Source organism: Vespula pensylvanica, chromosome 6 (genome assembly GCF_014466175.1).
Source record: "Vespula pensylvanica isolate Volc-1 chromosome 6, ASM1446617v1, whole genome shotgun sequence".
NCBI classification, from domain to species: Eukaryota; Metazoa; Arthropoda; class Insecta; order Hymenoptera; family Vespidae; genus Vespula; species Vespula pensylvanica.
The window spans coordinates 1,441,125-1,464,554 of NC_057690.1; the positions used below are offsets into that span (position 1 = coordinate 1,441,125).

Below are 23,430 nucleotides of genomic sequence, written 5' to 3' on the forward strand. Positions count from 1 at the left end.
CGGCCATGGCGCACAATTCTTGGCCGTTAACCACCTGAAGAACTGACAATCCGTTGTCCCAGGGATATTGTTTATTTTTAAAAACATACCTTACGTTCCCCTTCTGCCTCTCTAATTTACAAGACAAGGTTAACGAATTGACATTAATAAATGAATCATCGAGAAATGAAATTTGATGTGCATTTTATTTGACAGGATAAAAGAAAGCAAAAGCAACGAGAACAAATACACAAAAAAAAAAGAAGAAAAATTAGGAAAAAAAAGGAGAGAGAGAAAAAAGAAAAAAAAAAAAAAAAGAAAATAAGTATCAAACTTCTTATCAAACTCAAACGGAGAGATTATTTTTTTCTCCCTCTTTTTATTTTCGATATAAAAAAAAAAAAGAGAGAGAGAAAAAAAGAAAAAAGAACTAAAAGATTACGAGCATCGAACGAGGAGCCGAGACATGGCGAAAGTAAAATAATTCCGTTATAATTTCCGTTCGAAACGGCGCCTCGATTTTCTTTCTCTCTCTTTCTCTCTGTCTATTTCTTTATCTCTTTCTGATCGAAGTAAAAGTAAATACTTTTCGTTCGATATCCAAAGAGGAGACAAGAGCTCGACGAAGAGTCAGAGTTCTCCTCCCGCTGTTCGAAGAACGGAAGGAGGTCACCCGGTCACCCAGATGAGGTTCTTTGCCACGGCCAATGGCGAGCCACTTCTACATCCTCCGAGTCTTCTCAACCAATCCTGTTTGCCGATTTTTAGACGGGGACCAACGATCGGTTGTTGATCATTGAACGGCATTGACTGCCCTTGCCACCAGATTTAAAGCTACTTCCTTGCTTGACAGGATCTTTCGTGGTTTGCCATCTTTTATTTCTTTGTCTCTTTCTTTCTCTTTCTTTCTCTTTCTCTCTCTTTCTCTCTTTCTCTTTCTCTCTCACTCTTTTTCTCTCTCTTTCTCTGCTCTGCAAAGAACGAAGCTTTATCCTTCGACGCTCGCTGACGAGCCAGTAGAGCCTCGCGTATCGCGCAAGCGTGCCGTCTCTTCGTCGTCGTCGTCGTCGTCATCGTCGTCGTCGTCGTCGTCGTTGTTGTCATCGTCGTTGTCATTGTCACTGTCATTGTCATTGTTGTCATTCGATTAAATCTGTTATCGATCGGTTCTCCAAATATAATTTCGATATTCCTATCCTCTTTTTGGTTTCTCCAACATGGCTACGCTCAGGTCCACGATCTTCCTAATCTTCATCAGCTTCGCCGTTGTCTCGTCAGCCGGATTGTTCGGTGAGAATCACAGCTCGGATTTATTTTCCGTTTTCTTTTTTCTTATCTCACATGTTCCGCGTAGTAAAGTGATTAAAAATATATATATATATATGTGTGTATATATACATATATATATGTATGTATATAATTCTTATTTGCAATCGTAATATCATTTATATATATATATATATATATATATATATATATATATATCATTCATGTTAGAATAATTCGAAACATTTTTTGCTTAAGGTCGATGTTCGAGAAAACGTGAACGTTTTCAGGTTTCGTCCCAGTAATATATGAAAGTAACGACGATAGAAATTCTCGCCGTGTGGTGGCACACTTATTATCATATCTATTCGACATATTTTCATGTTATATGCGTAAGCTCGAGAAAACTCGGATAGGTTTGGAATAAAAATTAATATTTAAAATCGATATTTAAAATCGGATCGATGCATTCTCGATCGCTAATAGATCGAAAGTCGTTCGAAGATGTTTCACGATGATCGATATCGGTGTTTGAAACGTTTCGTTCGATTTTTATTATACATACTTTTTTTCGTATATATATATTTTTTTGCTATATAAACTTGTATACGTACATACACGCGTGCATACATACACACGCATATTTGCGTGCATTTTTTTTTTCACAGAGACTCTACTCTCTTGGGACTTATCGGATTCCGAAGCGAGATCAACTCAAGCCCAATCGAAATGTCTCTGTCAGACTTCCGGCTGTCTTTGCTGCGTCGACCTGAATTTAACAGTGACAATGGATCTCGGTGGTCCTGTTTGTGTTAATATCAGGTACAAGGAACAAAACGTATCCTTGAACTTGAGCTACGGCGATAATCCTGTACACAATGCGACGATAAAGATCGGCAAGTATCTATCTCTTGTGTTTTTAATAAGAAACACAACTTGATTAATCGTAAAGTTGAATTCGATTAATATGTTTTGAACAGTTGACGCAGTTAATAAACCAACTTGCATGAATCTCCTATCGGACTTGGCGCAGATTTGTGCAAAATTCACATCGGTTAAATCGGCTGAACATGGTCACGACGGTTGTTTGGTGATCGAGCCGGCATTATTGGGTTCACCGCAGGCTACCTATCATATGGGCTGTTTTAATTTTGATCAGACGGTGCGGCAAATAGAGGTGTCCGCGTAAGTGATTCAATGTGATTGTCGATTGAACATAATTATCTCGATCATTAATTTTGACGTCTTATCAGTATCACCGAAACGACTGAGAGTACGGATAGCACGGATGACGAGGAGGACGATGGCATCAACACGGACGAGTTGATCGCTGCTGTGTCAGCAAGCGCTGAACACGGACTCGCTCTGTTTTCTCAATGGTTAGGCTTGAACTTGAATCCAAGATTGAATTTCACTAATAAGAATCAAGTACAAGAAGAACAACCTCAACAACAACAACAACAACAACAACAACAACAGCAGCAGCAACAACAACAACAACAGCAGCAGCAACAACAACAACCGCAACAGCAACGTCAAATAGAAAGTAGTGACCTACAGACAAGAACGGCTCGGAATATGATGGACATTCAGTCTGATAAGAATGACGAACGATTTAAACAACTCCTCAGCGCTCAGGATAACGTTTTGAAGGAATCTGCGAAAATCGGACTGGCAAATGGTGCTCAAACGACCTTCGTTTATTCCAGCCCGATCGGTTTGCCTATATTGGAAAAGGGTGCAATAGAGAAAAAAGCAGAAATCGATACGATCGACGATTCCTATCAACGTTTGACCGTACCAAAGGAATCAAGGCGAGGCGGTAGAGCCTATAGTATTCATCAACACGTCAACGAGATTTGAAAAAAGTCTTTCTCGTGTTCGATTCGAGGAAGTCGTCGAATGGCTTGGGTAGAGTTAAACTAGCGCATTTATGTTGTTAAACTGTGCTAGTTCTTTTCAGGGCTGGTCGATGAGAAAACAAGTGGGTGGTTTTATTTTTTTGGTTTCTCTTTTTTTTTTCTTCTTCTATTCTTCTTTTTTTTTTTCTTTTTTTTTCTTCCATTTATAATCCCCGATAAGAAAACCGTAGTAATCCGAAAATCATGCCGATCTTAATCGAGTCATGCTATTTAGGAATAGATGCTAGATTTCGTAGAAAGTAGTTGCACAATATATCGTGCGTTTTCTTATCGTAGATCCATTGAGATCTACGATCACCCGGTAAAGTTACCGTCTCAGAAATAATTTCTTTCTTAATGTGGATTAAAATCGTTCTTTAAGCGATCATTATTGTTAAACTTTTTCTTATTCTACAAGTGTCACGTGTTGAGACGACGCTGTGCCGCCCAGCTCTGTTGGTATGATCTCTCTTTTCAATTGTGATCACGCTGATTCTCTTTTTGCTTTCGTATTCGAAACGATTTTTTATCGATCTTATATGTATACATACATATACACACACATACATACATATATATATATATATATATACATACATTCACATATATACGCACATATGTATATATGTGACGATTAAATGCGTGAAAAGTGTCCCTCGAGTGAAACGTGACGATAAAGCAACTTTCTTTTTCGACTTTATACACATATACATATATACATATATACATATATACATCATACATACATATGCACATACACAGAACGAACACGTGATACGACTAGGGGAATATTTCTTAGATCATCGCTGTGTGTATATTTTTATTTTTATTATGAATTATTTATTTCTTTTGACACCATTTGTTAAGTAGAAAATACAATATAACGTTTTATCATACTCGTACGAATATTATTAGATTATAACACTCGATTGAGTTCCTTTCGTTTGTTCATTTTTTTTCTCTTTTTATTTATTTTTTTCTTTTCTTTTTTTTTTTCTTTTTTCGTTCACACATAGTAGATCTGATTGAATATCTTTTATATATATATATATGATATATCCTTATTTCTGTCACAAAACCCACCTCCGGTTCTCGCACTGTAAAAATAAGTCGAACGTGGGATATGAAAAAGTAAATAAAAATTTTTTATGCGTATATACATATATGTATATACACACGTATATATACATACATTTATATATATATATATATATATATATATATATATATATAGACTTTCTATTGTTTGATTATTATTGGTATGTTGAAAGAACGATCTATCAATAATTTTATTTTAAAAGGATCGTCTTGTTCTTTTCTTTCTTTCTTTTTTTGCTTTCTTTTTCTATTTTTTTTCTCTTTTTTTTTTTTTTTTATTCGGAAGACAATGCAATATCTCTAACCTTTATTTCCTCCCTCGCTTTTGTATTATTATAATCGTCGTCTATAAATAGTGAGGAAAAGAAAAAAGAAAGGTAGGACGAATAAATTGTACATATTGCTAAAAACGAAGTACATGTACTTACTAATTACAACTAACGCCCGTTATCGAATCACAAAGCACACGAGAACTTTCACGAAAATAATGTTTTCATGAAAAATTAGTTTTCTCCTTTTTTTTTTCTTTTTTATTTTTTTCTCAATGGTGACGCCTTAATCCTATAAACGATATTCGATCGATTATGCTATTACACTTCTTGGAAAGTATATGTATATAAGAAATATATAATTACATATATATATATTATATATATTCTATATATTATATATATATATTTTACATATATATTGTAATTATATATGTATATATACACACCATAATTATATATATATATATATATGCATATAAAAAAGAAGAGATTTCGAAACGGAATAATTACAAGTGGACTAGATACTAACAACATTTCGTCTTAAAATAAACGTGTCTCGTTCGATCAGCATTAAAATATATTTCATATATAATATACTATATGTATATATATATATATATACATATACATATATATATATATAATATAAATATATATATATATACATATATATATATATAGAGATATTTTTTTGTTCATTTCTTTTTCTTTCATTCTTTTATACGCTATTTTCTTCTCTCTTTTCATATTATTTCCATTCGTAATAAAAATATTTTTTGGGTTTCATCTTTGGGCGATCTTTGCGTAATCTAACCGTTAGAAAATAAATTCAATAGAGTTATTGCATATACATATGTATAATATGTTGCGTGAGTTTGATTTGCAAGCGTTTCTTATTGGAACGAGATAATACGCACTCTGTCTTGTTTCGATCAGGCTCTCGTAGGGGGAAACGCTGTGCTATAATTAGAAAAAAATTGCTTTATTTTTTTTTTTATGTCTTTTCCTTTTTCTTTTTTTTTTTTTGAGGTGGCGGATTTTTTTTGTTTTTTTTTTCTGTTTTTTTTTTCTTTTCCTTTTCTTTTTCCGTTCATCACTTCCGTCGCCTCCAAAAAAACGTCATCGAAAAATAATAATCTCTTCGCGAATCTTTTTAATACGTAATATAAAAAAAAAAAAAAGAAAAATCGATCTCTTCGATGTCTTTCCTTATGAGTAAGAAAAAAAAAAAAAAAAGAAAAATAAAAGAAATATAAAAGGATAAACTACAGTCTGTTAATTATTTTACAGGATCGACAAATCGAACATTTCATTTTTTTTTCTTTCGCATAATTCGAAAAGATAAAGTTTCGTTTCACTCATTGAAACTTCGCGTCGAAGTGTGGTTTCTTTTTTTTTTTTTTTCAAGATCTTTACGATTGCCCTGAGAACGATCGAGAACGTTTACTATCTTATTGATCCGGAAGATATGTTTGTGTGTGTGTTTGTTTATATATATATATATATGTGTAGTAGAGCTATACATATACTAGATAAAAAATATAGGATGGTCCAAGGGAAAGATCATAGGTTTTAAGGTCAAAAGTTCTTGCACGATTTTTTAACAATCAATTACTACTTTTCAAGACTTTCAAGACTCGTACTTTGGATTGTAGCTTTTACAATCACTGGATTTGGCATTTTTGCAATATAAAAAAATAAAAAAATAAGTCTGAAAAGTTTGGAAAAGGAGTAATTGATTTTTACATTTATCGATTAGAAACTTTTGTTCCATCCAATGACTTTTGGTCCTTCCTGTTTATAAAGAGACAGAGAAAGAGATAGAGAAAGAAAGAGAGAGAGAGAGAGAGAGAGAGAGAGAGAGAGAGAGAGAGAGAGAAATAGTTCCTTTATAAATTTCGATTTTCGATTCTTATGTACTTACTTTGATTTCGTTAATTATTCCGAATATAATAGACGATATATATATATATATATATATATATATATATATATATATATGTGAATATAAATATGACCGTTACACCAATGTTTTTCGAAATGATTATATGCCTTTATCATAGTTTGATTTACTGTTTCTTTTTTTATAATTTTTTTTCTTTTTTCTTCTTTTTTTCTCTTTTTGTTCGTCAGTTTAGTTTCTAACTCTTTTGCATTCATTATTATTATTAATCTAATCACGTTATAATAATATTCTGAATCATCTAGAGACATTTATATCGCATAGAATATAATCATCGAATTAATCGAACGAATGATTCATAAGAAAATCAACGAAAAACAAAGAGGACGTAGAAAGAGAGCGTCAGTGTTTTAGAACAATGAAGAGTATGTTCCAATTACGAGAATCTTGGATGAACGCGCTTAAGAAGAAAAAAAAAAGAAAAAGAAAAAAAGAAAAGAGAAGAAAAAAGAAAGCTCATATTCGAATAAGATTAATAAAAACACACATACAGTCTTCCAACCTGCAAAAATTGCAGTCTCGTTGCTCCATTAATAAAAAAAATATATATATACATATATATATATATATATATATATATATATATATATGTATATATGTATACACACGCATATTTGTCCTGTTAACAAGGGCATATTTCTATTATTGCCAGCAATAATAATACAAAAGTATTGCTCTTTGTACGATTTGAAAAAGAAAAAGAAAAAAAGAAATGATAAAAAATACAAAAGTAAGAAGTAATAAATGAAAAAAAAAAAAGGAGAAAGAAAAGAAGAGAAAAAGAATGCCCTTCGAAAAAAATTTCTCTATGATTTTAAAAAAGGAAACGAATAAAGAAAAAGGAAAAGAAAAGAAATGAAGAGAAGAAAGAAAAGAGGAAAAGAAATTAATATCGCTAAACATCTCGAGATTTAAATAAAAGAAGGAGAGAATAAAATTTAAGGAAATTTCTGGTTCATTTGATTGGTTGTCGAGATGCCGATGGACCAACCGGAGGTAACGTCAAAGATTCTCTTTTCTTCTTGTTAACACGACGACCAACATGAAGTACCACGTCTCCGGCCTTGACGGACTTGAATTCAGCAATAGCCTCGGCATGTGTCATTCCGTGAAGAGGTTTCGAATTTATTGACAAAATTTCGTCCCCTATAAAAAAAGAAACAAGAAGAAATATATAGATTCAACGATTGTTAATATCGCAAATTTCGATTAGTCGATATATCATTATCATGTACCTTCCTTGACAGTTCCAAGATCAGCAGCTTGGCCATTAGGGAATACAGTTTTGACATAAATTCCCATGTTTCCACGCGGACTATCGGTACCACCAACGATGCTGAAACCGAGTCCTTTGTGGCCAGGTCCTTTGAAAAATCTGGCTGTCAATATCGTAAAGGATGCACCACCTTTACCAGGCCTAGGTAATGTACAGAATCTTGATTCTTCACCTTCCCCAGCCTCGTCGATGTCCTCCAATTCGGAGTCCGTGTTCAGACCTTCGTCCGTATCCTGAGCGCCCTTTGATAGTTGAATTGTAAAAAATTAGAAAATCATTCGTACGTTCGTTGATGACAATGGAAAGGTATATTATAGATCTCTTTTGGAAAATATTCAAGTGTTTTCATTTACCTGATTCCTCAAATATTTGACTGTTAGATATACGTATATATATATATATATATATATATATATATATATATATATATATACACATGTTCTTAAGTACTTACTTGCCATGTCTTTAAATTAGCACCAGAGGAGCTAGGGATGTTAGCCACACTTCGACTGTTCAACCTCCTCGTCGGTTTTTTACCAGGACTCCTCTCGGTCCCAAGACTGGAGGGTCCATCGTCTTTGCCAACGATAGAAGTGGCGCTCGAATCGGTCGAATAATTACTAACTTGTCCGCCAACCTTAAAATCCGTGATTCTTTTTCTGGGCGTTACTCTAGGTATATGAATCGTCTCGAAGGAGGAATCCAATTGATTTCTAATCTTTCCGTTTTTCTGAAAATTTACGTTCTCGTAACAATGATGATCGCCTCTTGTCTCGGAATTACTTCTTGCTAGGGTTTGCCTATCGCAATAAGGACTTCCAGGGGACCCAACTTCCGATTTTTGTCCTCTGTGATAACGTACGTTCTCGTACGAATGATCCTGAGATCTGACATTGTCTCGACTTTCTGAATTGCTCCGATAAAGAGATACCTTTGACCTAGTCGAGGAAGTAGACGAAGAATTATTGAACACCATGTTCTCGTAAACGTCCTTTTTATCCTGTTCGTGAAATTGATGATCGTAAGAACCGGTATTCTCGCAATACGCGAAACTTGGACAACCATCGGCCAAAGGACTCTTGCAATTAGGTGAATTCGGTACACTCGTTTCCGCCAGGGTCTCTAAGGTATCGTGAAAAGGATAAGGCGGTAAGGACGTAGGCTCGCTCGTATCGAATCGTTCCGAATCGAAACTTTGACTCGTCGAGGAAGTCAACGGACTCGGAACGTAGAAATTCGAGGCATTGTCCTTTTGCGAAAATACCTCCGTCACGCTAAGTGCCTTTCTTTTTCTAATTCCAGCATTTATCTTACTGAACTTGCTTCTTAGTACGTTCTGAATATCCGCAATGCCTTTGGTAGTACCTGGTATAATAATTTTTATTCGTGATTTGTTTCAAAACGATTGAAATCCTTTTTTTTGTATTTGGAAAAAAAGAAACGGGACAAGATAAAGAACAACAATAAAGAACAAAAAGAGAACAATTCACCTGGCAATCTGAGAGAACTAGTTTGCAAAAGTTTCTTCGGTGAACTTCCATCCTGAAGACTTTTGGCAGCCGGTGAGGCCTCTCTGCTAGCCGGGGTCGATCTCACGGTATGAATGACACCTTGAGCTCCACCACCTGGGATCAACGACTCCTGCGGTTCCGATGTTTCCTGTACGGAACATCGTCTCCTAAGTTTTCTCCAACGTTGACTGATGCTCTTGTTCCACAGGTTAAGGTCTATAAAAAAAAGTAAAATAAAAATAAAAAAAAAGAAATAAAATAGAACGAAACGAAAGAAAAAGTGAAACAAACTTGAAATAAAAATGAAAGAACAGGTCGGATTATTAGAATTTTTGAAATTCTTGTAAACGTAAACGCGTCTATCTAAGGAATATATCGTTGGACTATCTCGTTGGTAATATCGAAGCGAGTGACTCAGAGAGAGAATGCAGTTTTCGACGAATGACGAAAAAAGTGACTCTCCCCTCGAAACGGAAACTCCTTATCTCTAGATTTGACGGGCGGGAGACAGAATAAAATCACTTTATTTAGAACGATAAGGCTATTTGGATACTGTGTACGCGTTTTCTAACGCGCTTGATCGTTATCGATCGTTATCGATTGGTCTTTATGTTATTTATTATCAGCGTATGTAAGTAATATTTTTTACGGATATACACGATCGTCTCGTGGTTAAAACTTTTGTATATCTTTTGTAATTTCTTTTTTCCTTTTATTCTCTTTCTTTTTTTTTTTTTTTTAACCGTTACAATTTACCGCACACTCGACGTACACGGTTAACCAAGCGTATGTAAGCGCTCGAAGTACACACAGACACACGCATATATATATATATATATATATATATATATATATATATATATACACACACAAATACACACACAGAAAGAGAGAGAGAGAGAGAGAGAGAGAGAAAGAGAGTAAAAATTTGTGACGATTCTCTCGACGATAATGCGATAAAAGATTCGTTCGTTTAAATCTAATAAAGAAGAAAGAACGAAAGAAAAAAACAAGAAAAAAGATTTAAAAAAAAAAGAAATTGTAATAATGACATAATAAATAATTACAATTTAAAATAGTCTCCATATTCTCCCACGTTTGCGAATGTGCAATAATAATAGGAGAATTTTTCTGGGAAGGGTCGTGACCCTTCCTCTCCTCTCTCCTCTTCTTCCTCCTCTTCGTTGCGGAAGACCGTCGGTGACCTTGGGAACTGTAGTAGCATTACATATACGAGCTTGACGACGCGCACTATTGAAAAAAGTTCGACGATGAATTATTTATTTACGAAAATATCGAATCCATCGAGTTGGCGATCGTCATCGTCGTTTGTTTAGATCATTCATCCGGTCGCACATAAACTTCACTACCGAACGTTAAACGGTATCACCTAATTAACGATTCACTAGCTAACTTGCGCTTTTTGTTTTTTCTTTTTTATTTTTACTCTTTCTTCGTATCGTTCAATATAATCAACTTTGATTCTGGACATATGTATGTATGTATCTCGAATTGGACGGAGAGTAAGAAGAAGTAGAAGTTATAGAAGCAAAAGTAGAAGTAAAAGTAGAAGTGGAAATAGAAAAAGAAGAAGAAGAAGAAGAAGAAAAAGAAGAAGAAGGAGAAGAGACGAAGAGACGAAGAGGATACTAGCATAAGCGTTGAACGATGGTAGTCCACTGTCGAGTAGTCCTCGCTGACGCCGGACACGAAGGCATCGTTATCCGGCGTTACGGTCATCTTGCAAAATGCACTTTCACTTCTCTCGTCCCCCGACGTATGTACATAACATAGTACATATGTATATCTCACAGTTTTGCCGAGGTCTTCTTCGTTTCGAGATCGGACGGATGAACTTACTCGATTCTCACTCTTTTCGAATTCAAAATGATTTCACGTTGTTGTTTATTATTTTCTGTCTTTCTTTCTGTTCTTTTTTTTTTTATTTTATTTTCTTTTTCCTCTGTCTCTCTTCCTCATTTTTGTCCTTTTCTAAATTATTTTCTTTTTTTCTTTTCTTTTCTTTTCTTTTTTTTTCTCCTTCGAGTCCACACTTGCGTTAACGCTTTTATTTCATTAAAATCGTATCGCTACTACGTAAGAAGATAACATTGTCGTATTACGATACAACAGGTTTAACGCAAGTTATATCGTTCATATTATTTTTCTTTTCTTTTTTGCATTTAAAGTTCCTTCGATCAAACAAATACTGTTCGATGAGTTAGCGTTTTTTCTAAGATTTCAACTTCGAGTATATCCTAATTTTAAATTCGAGTATGAAGAAAAAGAAAAGAAAAAAAAAAAAAGAAAAATATTTGATCTCTCTCTCTTTTTTGTCTTTCTTGATATGTCCGATCGATAATAGTCGATCATTAACGTTGTCTTTATAATAAATTTTTCTCGTAAATATCCATTATATTTTTATATCGTTTCGTTATCATCGATACATGCAATCAATACATACATACATATATACACACACATATATATATATATATATGTATTGGAATCCTGATAAGCAACAGCCTCTTACCGTTGATCCTTAAATCGTAAGATGGACGATAAGAAGATTACTTTGGGTAAGAATTCTTGGAATTCACTTTTGCGAGCAGGACCGAAGATTATCTTCGAAAAAAGATCTATCAGGAGGGAGGATAAGGAAGGGATGAATTAGAGAGGTGTAAAAAATAGGTGGAAGAAAAACTTTTTTTTCAAAGTGTAAATTTTGTTTGGCACTATTAACCGTGTAAGAATCTCGTTAATTTATATTCCTCTCTGTCTAAAATCATTTGTAGCTCTAGTCGTAACATCTCCGCGTAAAAGTAAAAGAATCCGACGATGAACGCTAGCATCCTTGGCTATGTAGAAGTATTGTATTCGATGAATGATTGGTTGGTTGGTTTGTTAGTTGCACGAGTGTGTATGCGTGCGTGTTTTCTTGGTGCGCGCAAGCGCAGAGAAAAGGACGAAGAAGGATTCTCACGAGTGTGCCGACCGTGGAAACGTGAAACTTCTTTCACGGTTCACACGATCATCGATCGACCGATCGATAGATCGTTTCATGCTTCCATCTATATATATATATATATATATATATATATATATATATATATATAAGAGGTCAACGATAGGAACGTATGTATATTTCACACACTTGAAGGTACTCGTTAGTGTCTCCGCTTTTTTTTACTTTTTTTTTCTTTTCCACCGAAAGATTTGAAAATAATAGAAAAACAAAATAAAAAAGACAACGAAAGAAAAAAAGAAAGAAAGTAGGAAGGAAGAAAGGAAGGAAGGAAGGAAGGAAGGAAGGAAGAAAGAAAGGAAAGAAAGAATAGCGATCGAGGAAAACTCTCGGTAATACTTTTTTTGTTTTTCTTTTTCGAGTTGGTAAAACTTCGAAGAAAGAGAGATTTCGAAAAGCACTTTAACCGTGTGTACGCCGTACGCGGTCTCGACGTGGACTGAAAGAGAGACTCCGTCGTTTGTACTGTTCTCTTTACCGTGTGCGTTCGACTGTTATAAAGCATGTGTGCGTGGTCGTCTCTATGCGTACACACGTATCTGAACACCTCCGTACCTGTGCATACAGGGTGACTCGAAAGAAAACCATACTATGATCGTTCGTGTCTATCTCCGTCTCTTTTTTTTTTCTCTCTCTTTCAATAAGAAATTATATCCTTATAAGTTACATAATTTCGATTTATGATCTGAATACGTGGATTGGATTCTTAGAATAAAAAAATCGTTTTAAAATCGTTCTTTTCTTTTTCTTTTTTTCTTTTTCTGTTACGATGATTACGTTCATTGCTACGCCATTGTAAATAATTATAATTTATGAACAAGTTGTAGGTATTAATATCAGGATTTTGATTATATAATCATTCGATCGATTTTCTCAATAGTTCCTTCGTTTGGATCGGAATGGAAAAGTGATCGACGAAATATTTGTTTACACGATTCTATAATTGTAATTACATTCATTGTTATATTGTAATTTATTAGGATCTGTAAATAGTCTTTCTTTGATTGTATAATTATTTTCTTTCTTTCTTTCTTCCTATCTTTCTCTCTCTTTCTCTTTCTCATCCTTCATTATGAGAATAAAAAAAAATAGTAAGAAATATGTTTACCATATCATCATAATTATAAATATCTTCGTTGTCATATGATAATTAAAGAATACATTATTATTATTATTACGTGTTACTCAATTAAATAGACAGCATTTCTTACGCACTTCTTACAACATTCTTACACAAATATATTAATTGTTATATCATAATTAAAAAATACTTTATTATTATTATTATTATTATTATTATTATTATTATTATTATTATTATCATATTATGTGTTCAATTAAATTTATAACATTCTTTACATGATTATAAATATATTAATCGTTATATTTTAATTTAAATATTTTTTTAATATTATCATTGTTATCATTAGTAACAATATGATTATTAAACTATCCAACATTTTTATTAAATCTTAATTATAGTTTTTTAACCACCAGGTACACAGGTCTAAGGTACGTTCGGATTGTGCGCCGATTGTGGGAACCTTTCTCTGGGTATTGGTAAATGCTCTCTACGGAAATATATATATATATATATATATATATATATATATATATATATGCAGTATACTAAAGAAAGACCAAAGCCGCGTATACACCTACTTAACGTGCATCACGGGTGCGTGCACACCCCATGAACGATTCCACTCGTGCGCCTCACGGTCAGGGCGGGACGCATTATTTCCTGTAATGATGTTAGTGTCCTTTGTGCGAATTTGCACGAAAGGTGGACACGCTTATTCTGCTTTAAGAGAAACTACACTCTCAGTTTGTCGTTTGTGTTCACGAACAAATACGATAAACTTGATAAAAAGTTATTTATAGCGCATTCAGATTTTCCTAAAGCATATCGAATTTGAATATAATCAAGATCAATGGTATCTCATATGCACGGAGAAGAGACAAGTAAAAAGAATTAAAAAAAAAAAGAAGGAAAAGAAAAATGAATAAAAAAAAAATATTACGAATGTATGTCTGTTATATTTAATCTAAAAAATTCTGAATGATAAGACAAGTGATTCAATAATAATTAGTATGATAATTGTTTGATAAAAAATTTCCAAAATTTTTGTTGAATTATGATCGTTTAAGATTTAATTCGATAATGCTTTATCTTAATGACATCTTAGTATAAGTTCTAAAATCTTAATGAAAATTAATGAAATTTTGTGTAAAAAAAAAAAATAATTTTCTTATAAATTGTAAAACGAAAGATTGTAATTGTAATTATATTGCAGAAGAAAAAAGAAATTATTAATTTCTATTAAATTAGAACGATTAGTTCAAGATCGTTTAATTCTAATGATACTTTAGGACATTTATCAGGCTAATAAATAACAATTAAATGGAAAATAATTGTAAAGAAATTCTTCCATAAAAATGAAAACGAATTATAATTATGTAGCAAGAGTATTATTAATTTTGATTCGAGTAAACGCGATTAGTTCAAGATCGTTTAATTCAAATGACAATTTTAAAGGACAATCATCGTGTAGATGAAAACGGATAAAAATATGTATTTAAAGAAAAAAGTAGAAAAATATAAAATTAAATAAGACAACGACCAATTAATAATAATAATAATTATTATAATAATAATAATAATGAAAATGATAATAAATATATTATTTAATTAACATGTAATAATAATAATTATTATTATAATTAAAATGATTAATCATGTATCAGAAAAAGGATTATTATTATTAATTTCTATTTTTAAATTAGACGATCGGAGTGTGATGATATCTTAAAATAGTGATCGAGTTGACTTGAGTAACATCTGTTATCCGATAAAGATAGTAAATCAACAAAGAACGATGTTTGCATGATACGTAAATGCCTTTACATAATGTCTTCGTTGATGATCTCGATATGCATATGCATAATTAGTGTATCGAATACGAAGTTAACGTGTGTGTGTGTACGCGTGTTTGTGTATGTTTATACACGACAATAAATATATATATATATATGTATATAAATATATGTAAATGCATAATAAGTATGTATATATATGTATATATATGTATATATGTAAATATATATATGTAAGTGCATAGTAAATATGTATTGTATGTATTGTACATTTTGTCATCGTCGTCGTCATCGACGTAGTTGTTATTGTTGTCATTTTACGCATACAAACACGCGTATGCGTGTTAAGAGAGAAACGACGTTACATTAATCGTTTTTTTCTGTTAAGGCTATGCTATTCCATACATATAAGTGATCCTTGAAAATGATTACTATGAAACACACGTGTATATACGTACATACATATATGTATGTATATACGTACGTGCATATGTGTCCTTAACATGCTTCTAATGGTATTACAAAAATCTTAAAAATGTTTCTTGAGAAATTTTCTTGTTAATTAAATTCTCGATGAACGAGTCAGGAGTTATTTTTCAAAGTAAATCAAATCCTTACGTAATTTAATACATCTGACAAAATAATATAGCATAATCGAACGTAATTAAAATTGCTTTGTTCTTATTCTTCGATTTCATTTAATCCAGTAAGGGTTGAGTTACCCTCGAGAATTGCATTTACCGCCCATCTCCTCCTCACACCCCTACTTCTCCGCCCCTTTTGACAGAATCAATGAAGAGAAGTCACAGGGTGGTAAATGTGTTTAAATGGATAGATATTCGAGAAGTATCGGATTGTGTCGGTATTATTATTATTAGAAGAACGTTCAACGTATGTGTGTGTCTATACGTCTGTGTGTTAGACGTACGTGTAGTATGATTCATACTTTACGATTATTCACAGTCTTTTTAAATTTTTTTAATTCTCTTTTCTTTTTTTTCAGATCAATATTTTTTCGCAGACTCTACGAAAATAATTCTCTTTTCGTTTTCAATAAAATTCTATAGTTTAATTTTAATTTTGTTTTCTTTTTTATTTTTTATTTATCGCCATAGATCGATCAAAGAGTTGGATTGAAAGTTTTCAATTTTTTCTTTTCAAATATAATTCAAATAAATCAAACATTTGATTCCCCTGATTGGTAAATATTCTAAGAAAAAAAAAAAAAAAAGAAAAAAGAGAAGAAAAAATATTTTTCTTCGGTTTCGACATAAACGATCTAAATACGATTTTCCTTGTCCGTACGAAATAACTCGTATAGAGATTTTTATATTTTTTTAAGAAAAAAAAAAAAGAAAGAAAAAAAGCAAAGAAAGAAAGAAGAAAAATATTTTTGCAAAAAGTACGATATTCGCGAACACACAAATAACGCAACTTGAAATTGAAATTAATTGACCTACTACCTAATTGAATAATGTAGAATCGTATTTCGTAATATTCGAAACGTAGAACGTAACTTAGCTTCTCTAATACGATACTATTAGAGAATCGTATTGTATTAGAGAAAGAGGAACATAGAGGAAGGTTTAATACGTGCGTGAACGTCGTCGTAGCCTCGTAGAGTATTAGTTTGTGTAGTTGTGTGAGTGACTAAGTGAGTTAGCTCGAGTGCGTGAGGTCAAGTCAAGAAAATGTTTCTTCCGTTGGTCGGTCATTGTCTATATCCTTATATTGTTTTTGCAGTTGTATGTTTCATTATCTTTATCTTCATTCTCTTTCTCTTTCTCTATCTTTTTTTCTGTCAGTGTTTCTGTCTTTTTCTATTTCTCTTTTCGTCTATCTTGCTTCTCTAAGTTTATCTCTTTTCTATGTTACCTTTTTTTTTTTATCTCTCAAAGCCTTTCTTATCTCCTAAGCATAATATTTTTCTTCGGAATTGTATTATTCTGATTACCTCGTACTTAACTTATTTACTTATTTCTTTTTCTTCTCTTTTTTTCTACCGTTTCTTTTCAATTTAAGAAAAGGAAAACATTTTAAAAAGATAAGAATACAAATTTCTTACCAAACAATTTCATATATCGACTCTATTAAATTATATTATGTTTTCTTTTTTTTTAGTTGGCAAATAAATTATTAGAAAGAAATTATTTATCGAATGTATATATATATATATATATATATGTACATATAACAATTTTATGTTTTTATTATTGTTAATTCCATTTCTTTGTCTGGTTCTACATGTGCTCTAAAATTAGAATAAATAAATTCTCATTCTCTTTTTTTATACATATTCATTATATACATACGATACTATATATACGTACATAAGATACTTTCAATGCAAGTAAGTAAGTACTTACATGCTATTCATTGAAAACGACAAGCAAACTCTATATGAACGACGACGAGGCTTTTCTCTTCGGCCCCTTTTGTACCTTTTTAACTAGGATTCTCTCTCTCGTGGAACCCTTTTTAACGCAGGGGTTGCTTTGATAAATAAAAACCGCAACGACTAACAACGAATATGCTTTCAATCGATTCTTATGTAGATAGAGAGTAATGGCATATGTTATGCAGCATAAAAGTAACATATGCTTACCGAATCTTCTTCTGAGTCTGCTTGATTATAGTTATTTCAAGAATTCATCGATGATAAATAATATACACATACATCACATAGATACACACACACGCATATATATACATATATGTGCATGTATATATATATATATATATATATATATATATATATATATTAGTGATTATTTCGATATATGTATATATATACATTAGTATAATATATATTATATGTTAGTGTAATATTTATATAATATATATATGTATATTATACTAATGTATATATATATATATATTAGTTTATGTGCGTTTATATATATATATATATATATATATATATATATATATATCGAAATAATCACTAGTAGACAAGCATTACGAACGAGGATTGAGTTTTGTATGAGCATCGAGAGAATGCGAACATTCTTTTCGTACACGTCACCAAGGAACTACCCGGCGACGTAATTTTGTAACGTCAAAGAAGTCGAAGGATGTGGGTAGGGAGTAAAAGGGAGAAAAGAGAAAAAGAGAGCGAGAGAAAGAGACAGAGACAGAGAGAGAGAGAGAGAGAGAGAGAGAGAGAGAGAGAGAGAGAGAAAGAGTGGAAAAAAAGAGATGAAAAGAGGAAGAGAGAGGGAGACAGAGAGAAAGAGAGAGAGGGAAAGAGAGAAAGAAGGTTGCTCCTAGATACAGAGTTGCAGCTGGAAATACGTGTGCGCTTACGCTCGTTCGTTTGTATATACATACATACATACATGTATACGCATGTATATAGTATGTATATATATACGTATTTATGTACGTAGTCGCCTAGTGGCCACAAGGAATGCGTAAGCTCTGTTAGCTCGACGAGAACGAACATAGACCATTTCTTTTTTCTCTTTTCAATCGTTTCCCCTGTCCTACCCGATCTCTACCCACCCTACCCTTTCAACGATCGCAAACGAAGGGAAAGATAAAAAAAAATCGAAGAGAACAAAAAAAAAAAGAATCCAAAAAAACAGAATAATAAAAAGAGAAATAAAGTTTAATTAAAAGGAGACGTATGCTCTTTTTTGCTGGCATCCCTCCTATCGTTCTCTCTCTCTCTCTCTCTCTCTCTCTCTCTCTCTCTCTCTCTCTCTCTCTCTCTGTCTCTGTCTGTCTATCTGTTTTTGTCTCTCAATTTCCCACGAATGAAGCAGCTTCCATTAAAATCGTAACGGCTGTTTCAATCGATATCTCTCCCACGAACGAGAAGAAATCGAGTAAGGAAGGGTATATATATATACGTATATACATATATTTATATATATATATATCTATATATACACATATATATACATATATATACACATATAGATATATATATATATACATATATATTTTTTTCTCCCAATTTATATCACCACCCCGATGGAGGAGGTTGGGTCTCTATCGTTTATGGGACGCCACGCGCATCACAGACCACCCTCGACTTTATTGCGAAGTTTACAACAACGATAAATCACAGCTTGAGTAAGTAAGTAGGTGTACGTAAGTAAGAACTTGAATAAAACTGCTTATGAAAACGAGTATAACTTTCTAGAATAGGAAACGTTTTATGTACGTACGTATGTGTACGTACGTACATACATATACATAAATACGCATATATGCATTTAACTACACATGCAACGGGGATAATTCACTTATTATTCGACCGTTGTCAAGCTCTTGCATTTTTGTTTTCTTTTTTTTTTATTTCTCATTTCTTTTTGTTCTTACTTTTTTCTTTTTTATGTCATTTCCTTTTCTTTTCTTTTTTTTTTTCGTAATACAGAAATACAATAAAGGTCGACGACGTTTCGTCTGATAATAGTATATCGCGCCTGCTCTTGAGTTTTGTGTTAGTAGAGTTAAAAAAAGGAGAAAGAAGAAAATTACACGCACATACACACAAACACACATTTCTCGCGCTTGCAGCTGCATTTACGAGAGGTCTAAGGTCTTTTTTCTTTCTCTTTCTCTCTCTCGTTCTCCCTCCCTCTCTCTCTCTCTCTCTTTTTCTCTCCTCTCTTTTTCTCTATCTCTTTCTTACGAACGGAAAAGCAACTCAACTGGTACGAACTAAAGCTTCGAAATACCGACGAAAGAGTAATTTACGAGAGCGTCGAAAGCGTCTCTGCGATTTGAAGTAGAAGCCAGAAGAGGAGTCTTGCGAGAGAACCGATCGAAAACAATCTAAAGCTAATTTATCTACTTCTTCTTTTTTTCTTCTTCTTCTTTTTCTTCTTATTCCTTTTTTCATTTCTTTTTTCTATTTTTTTTTTTTTTTCTTTTACCACAGTCGTGCGATTTATGCACTCGCTAAAAATGTTTCGCGTCGTATTTATCCGGTCAAGTTCGTCATTAAATGCGCGGTCTCATGAAATTGAAATAAAAAGAAATAGAAAAAGGAATTTTTGATACGATCTAAGACAAAAAAAAAGAACAGAAACAAAAAAACACATACAGAAAATAACGAGAGAAAAACGAGTTTTTTCTAGCAACGTCGAAAAGAAGAGATCACTGACATTCGCGATCACTTTAAAAAATAATTTGTTCATTGATTCTTGATCCTGTGTATTATTTTATCAAAAAGACATATACATGCGTATGTGTATGTATATATGAATATATTTAAAAAATTATTATTCTTCTTTTTTTTTTTCTTTCCCTTCATAAACGAACATCATCGAATAACATCTCACAAATAATTTTAATATATTGATCATTCCTCTCCACACATATATTTTATAAATAATCGATAATAATAGAATACGTCTGTAATCGCAGTACGTTTAAATTGAAAGGATAACATATGTACGTATGTATGTATGTATGATATTCTATGTATGGAACGTACTTATATACTAAGTATTTTTGTTCCTTTATTCCTTCGTAAAATACCCACACCCGTTTTTTCGATGACATTCGACTCGACACCATGCCAACGGCGTGAATAGTTCGCAACGTGTGCGCGGAATAATCGGGTAACTGTACGCAGACAATGGCTGAGGCCACTCGGTACGCATCGTTGACTCCAATTATGCAAGGAGTTCTCAACTTGGCGCCGCTAACGTAATAAATAATATAAAATTTTCGAATTCGACGAAAATCCTACATGATAGATATCGATAAGATTCTTCTAATCTTTTCTTATAATCGTTCCTATCGACGTTACGTCATTTACGATTAATTAAATAAATTATACATTTACGAATGGAAAATAAATTAGAATAATTGAACTACGAGGAAGAAGCAAAAATAAAAAAAAAAAAAAAAGAAAAGAAAAATAAGAGAAAGACTGTTGGAAGTCATTCGTTCGTCATGATCGTAATACGGCGTAATCGACTCTCGGCATATTTGCAAGATGGCCGAACGTTTCCAAATCATGCGGTTACATCGATCATTCCTTTCGATTTTTGAAAGCAGCAGCTGATAAATATGCAAGAAACTTTATGATTTAGGGATCGTAAATAATGAGAAAATTACATGGTCATGGACGGTACGGAAGAAAAGTTACGACTCCTTGGTAAAGAGAGAAAGAGATAGATAGATGGATAGATAAAGGGCGAGAGAATGAATAAGTTCTTCAAGATCTCTTGTGGTTGCAATTAAACGAAAAAAAAAAAGAAAGGAAAAAAAAAAAGAAAGAAAAAATAAAAAGAAATCAAATTTTAAGACGATCGATGAACGATGAAGAAAAATGAAACCTTTGATGTTTCTTTTTCTCTTTTTTTTTATCTTTCTTTCTTCTCCGACCTTTCATAACGTTAAAAATAAAGAATAAAATTTGTTCGATAAGATTTATTGCCACTGAATAAGATTTGCTGCCACTGTATCAGTTAGAGAATATTTTAAGTGCACAGGAGATTAGATGTTAGTAATAGTCTATGTATACGTATGTGTCTAGAGACACGTAAGCTGAGTAAGCAGGCTGGTGTCAATGTTCGCCAAGAAAGAAGAAGCGCTTTTAACTGGTCGGGCAGGAAACAGTATCTTTACATCGAATTTCAATCAGCTACGGTGAACTACCGTTCGGAGCACTTCCGGTCGAGAATTTTACTAAATAATCAGTAGGTCCGATCGGTAGGTCATTTACGGAAGTTGCACCCGTAACTAATTAAGTAGTAGATAGGATAACTTTGAAAAAAAAAATTTTTTTTAAGGTTTCGTTTTTTTTTTCTTCTTTTAGCCGAATGAATAGAAACACCGTAGATTGTTTCTTGAGATATCTGTATTCTTTTTTATATAACAATTATTAGGAGCTACGATAACAATAACGATAAAAACAACAACAACAAAATAATGATAATAATAATAATAAGAATAATAAATCGTTCGAGTTTTTAATCATGGATACAAAGGAAAATTAATAACATCGACACTTATCGATAAGTATCGATAATTTTCCAAACGTCAATTTATACGCAGTATCGATATCACGACACTTGTATTTTTATATCTATACTACTCATATATATATATATATATATATATATATATATATATATATATATATATACTTTACTTCGTGGTTCGATTCTTTTTACAATTTTTCGTTTTGTTTCTCTTTTCTTCTTCTTTTTCTTTTTTTTTTTAAATGATAAGAAAATACTTTCGAAGCTATCGAAAAGAACGTTCTCTCGAGGCTACAAAAATAAAAAAAGAAAAAAAGAAAAAAGAAAATAAGAACTTTCCGAACGTATCGTTCATCCCGGAAATACGGTAAACCAAAAAAAAAAAAAGAAAAAGAAAAAGAAAAGAAAAGAAAAGAAGAGAAACCACTTTATCTCTCGATTTTCGCATTGGATTCGAGAATAATACGAGAAGAAAAGAAGAAAATTATCGAGTGGCGCTGAGAAATTTTTCATTCATTCGTGCTTCCCGGAATTTCGTCATTATATCTCCCGCTGTGGGAATATCGTAGCTAAGTAACTATTAATTTGAAATTCGACGTCGATGTTGGACTTATGGGTAATGCGATTCGAATTACCCTCCCCTCATCATTTCCATGACAATCTATCGTCGATGACAATCGTCGCGGTAGGGTGTTATTCAAACTTCTCGAGATTATTCTACGATTGTAATATAAATATATGCATACATACATACGTACATATGTGACACACGTATTTACCAATCGAGGAATGTCCATCGTGCGTCATCCACACATACTTATATATATATATATATATATATATATATATATATATAAAAGTATCAAATACATCGTTTTAGCACTTGCAATCCGATCGATGATGTGTGTTGACGCTTCCTATATGCTGATAAATTTCTTATCGGCTCTTTCGTACGCTTTAATATATTAAAAAGGAAAAGTTTAGAACGTAATTGATCGATAAACTCGAATCGATATTTATAAAAGAATATGGATCGTATTTTTCTTATGCAAATTTTCTTTCATTAGACGTTCGTCGAAGTTCGATCAATTTTTTATGTTCCATCGGAGACATACATGCTTTATCGTAATTACAATTATTATCAAAATTATTCGTTTCTCTTTTTTTTTTTTTTTAAATCTGATTAACATAATTGTATACACAATCGATCGTGCGATATTCTATGAAAAATTCGCAGAGTTTAACAATTTATAGTACCGTAAGAGAGAACGAATGTGGTAACGGAATAGTGGGATAATAATACGTTGGACGCTTT

General features: G+C 32.4%; 2 protein-coding genes across 3 annotated transcripts in view; one reads left to right on the top strand and one right to left on the bottom strand.

The window, feature by feature from the left end:
* Positions 1-1,054: 1,054 nt before the first annotated feature.
* LOC122629868 (probable serine/threonine-protein kinase cdc7) lies at positions 1,055-3,239 on the top strand. Its single transcript, XM_043813715.1, has 4 exons — positions 1,055-1,269; positions 1,914-2,141; positions 2,226-2,430; positions 2,499-3,239. The coding sequence occupies exons 1-4, from the start codon at positions 1,197-1,199 to the stop codon at positions 3,106-3,108; spliced, it is 1,116 nt and encodes a 371-aa protein (XP_043669650.1). The 5' UTR covers positions 1,055-1,196; the 3' UTR covers positions 3,109-3,239.
* A 4,069-nt stretch (positions 3,240-7,308) lies between these two features.
* Positions 7,309-23,430, bottom strand: part of LOC122629837 — a 31,358-nt gene continuing 15,236 nt past the window's right edge. For both annotated transcript variants that reach the window (XM_043813669.1, XM_043813670.1), the window contains exons 3-6: positions 9,246-9,482; positions 8,210-9,120; positions 7,715-7,997; positions 7,309-7,625 (exon numbers count right to left, since the gene is read on the bottom strand). In XM_043813669.1, coding sequence (XP_043669604.1) covers positions 7,435-7,625; positions 7,715-7,997; positions 8,210-9,120; positions 9,246-9,482 — 1,622 coding nt within the window. In that variant the 3' untranslated portion in view covers positions 7,309-7,434. The remainder of the gene's footprint in view (positions 7,626-7,714; positions 7,998-8,209; positions 9,121-9,245; positions 9,483-23,430) is intronic.

Excerpts from the sequence above, each read along its gene's own strand:
- LOC122629868 (XM_043813715.1), top strand. The coding sequence starts at position 1,197 with ATGGCTACGCTCAGGTCCACGATCTTCCTAATCTTCATCAGCTTCGCC. Across the intron at positions 1,270-1,913 it reads CTCGTCAGCCGGATTGTTCG|AGACTCTACTCTCTTGGGAC; the intron begins GTGAGAATCACA and ends TTTTTTTCACAG. Across the intron at positions 2,431-2,498 it reads CGGCAAATAGAGGTGTCCGC|TATCACCGAAACGACTGAGA; the intron begins GTAAGTGATTCA and ends ACGTCTTATCAG.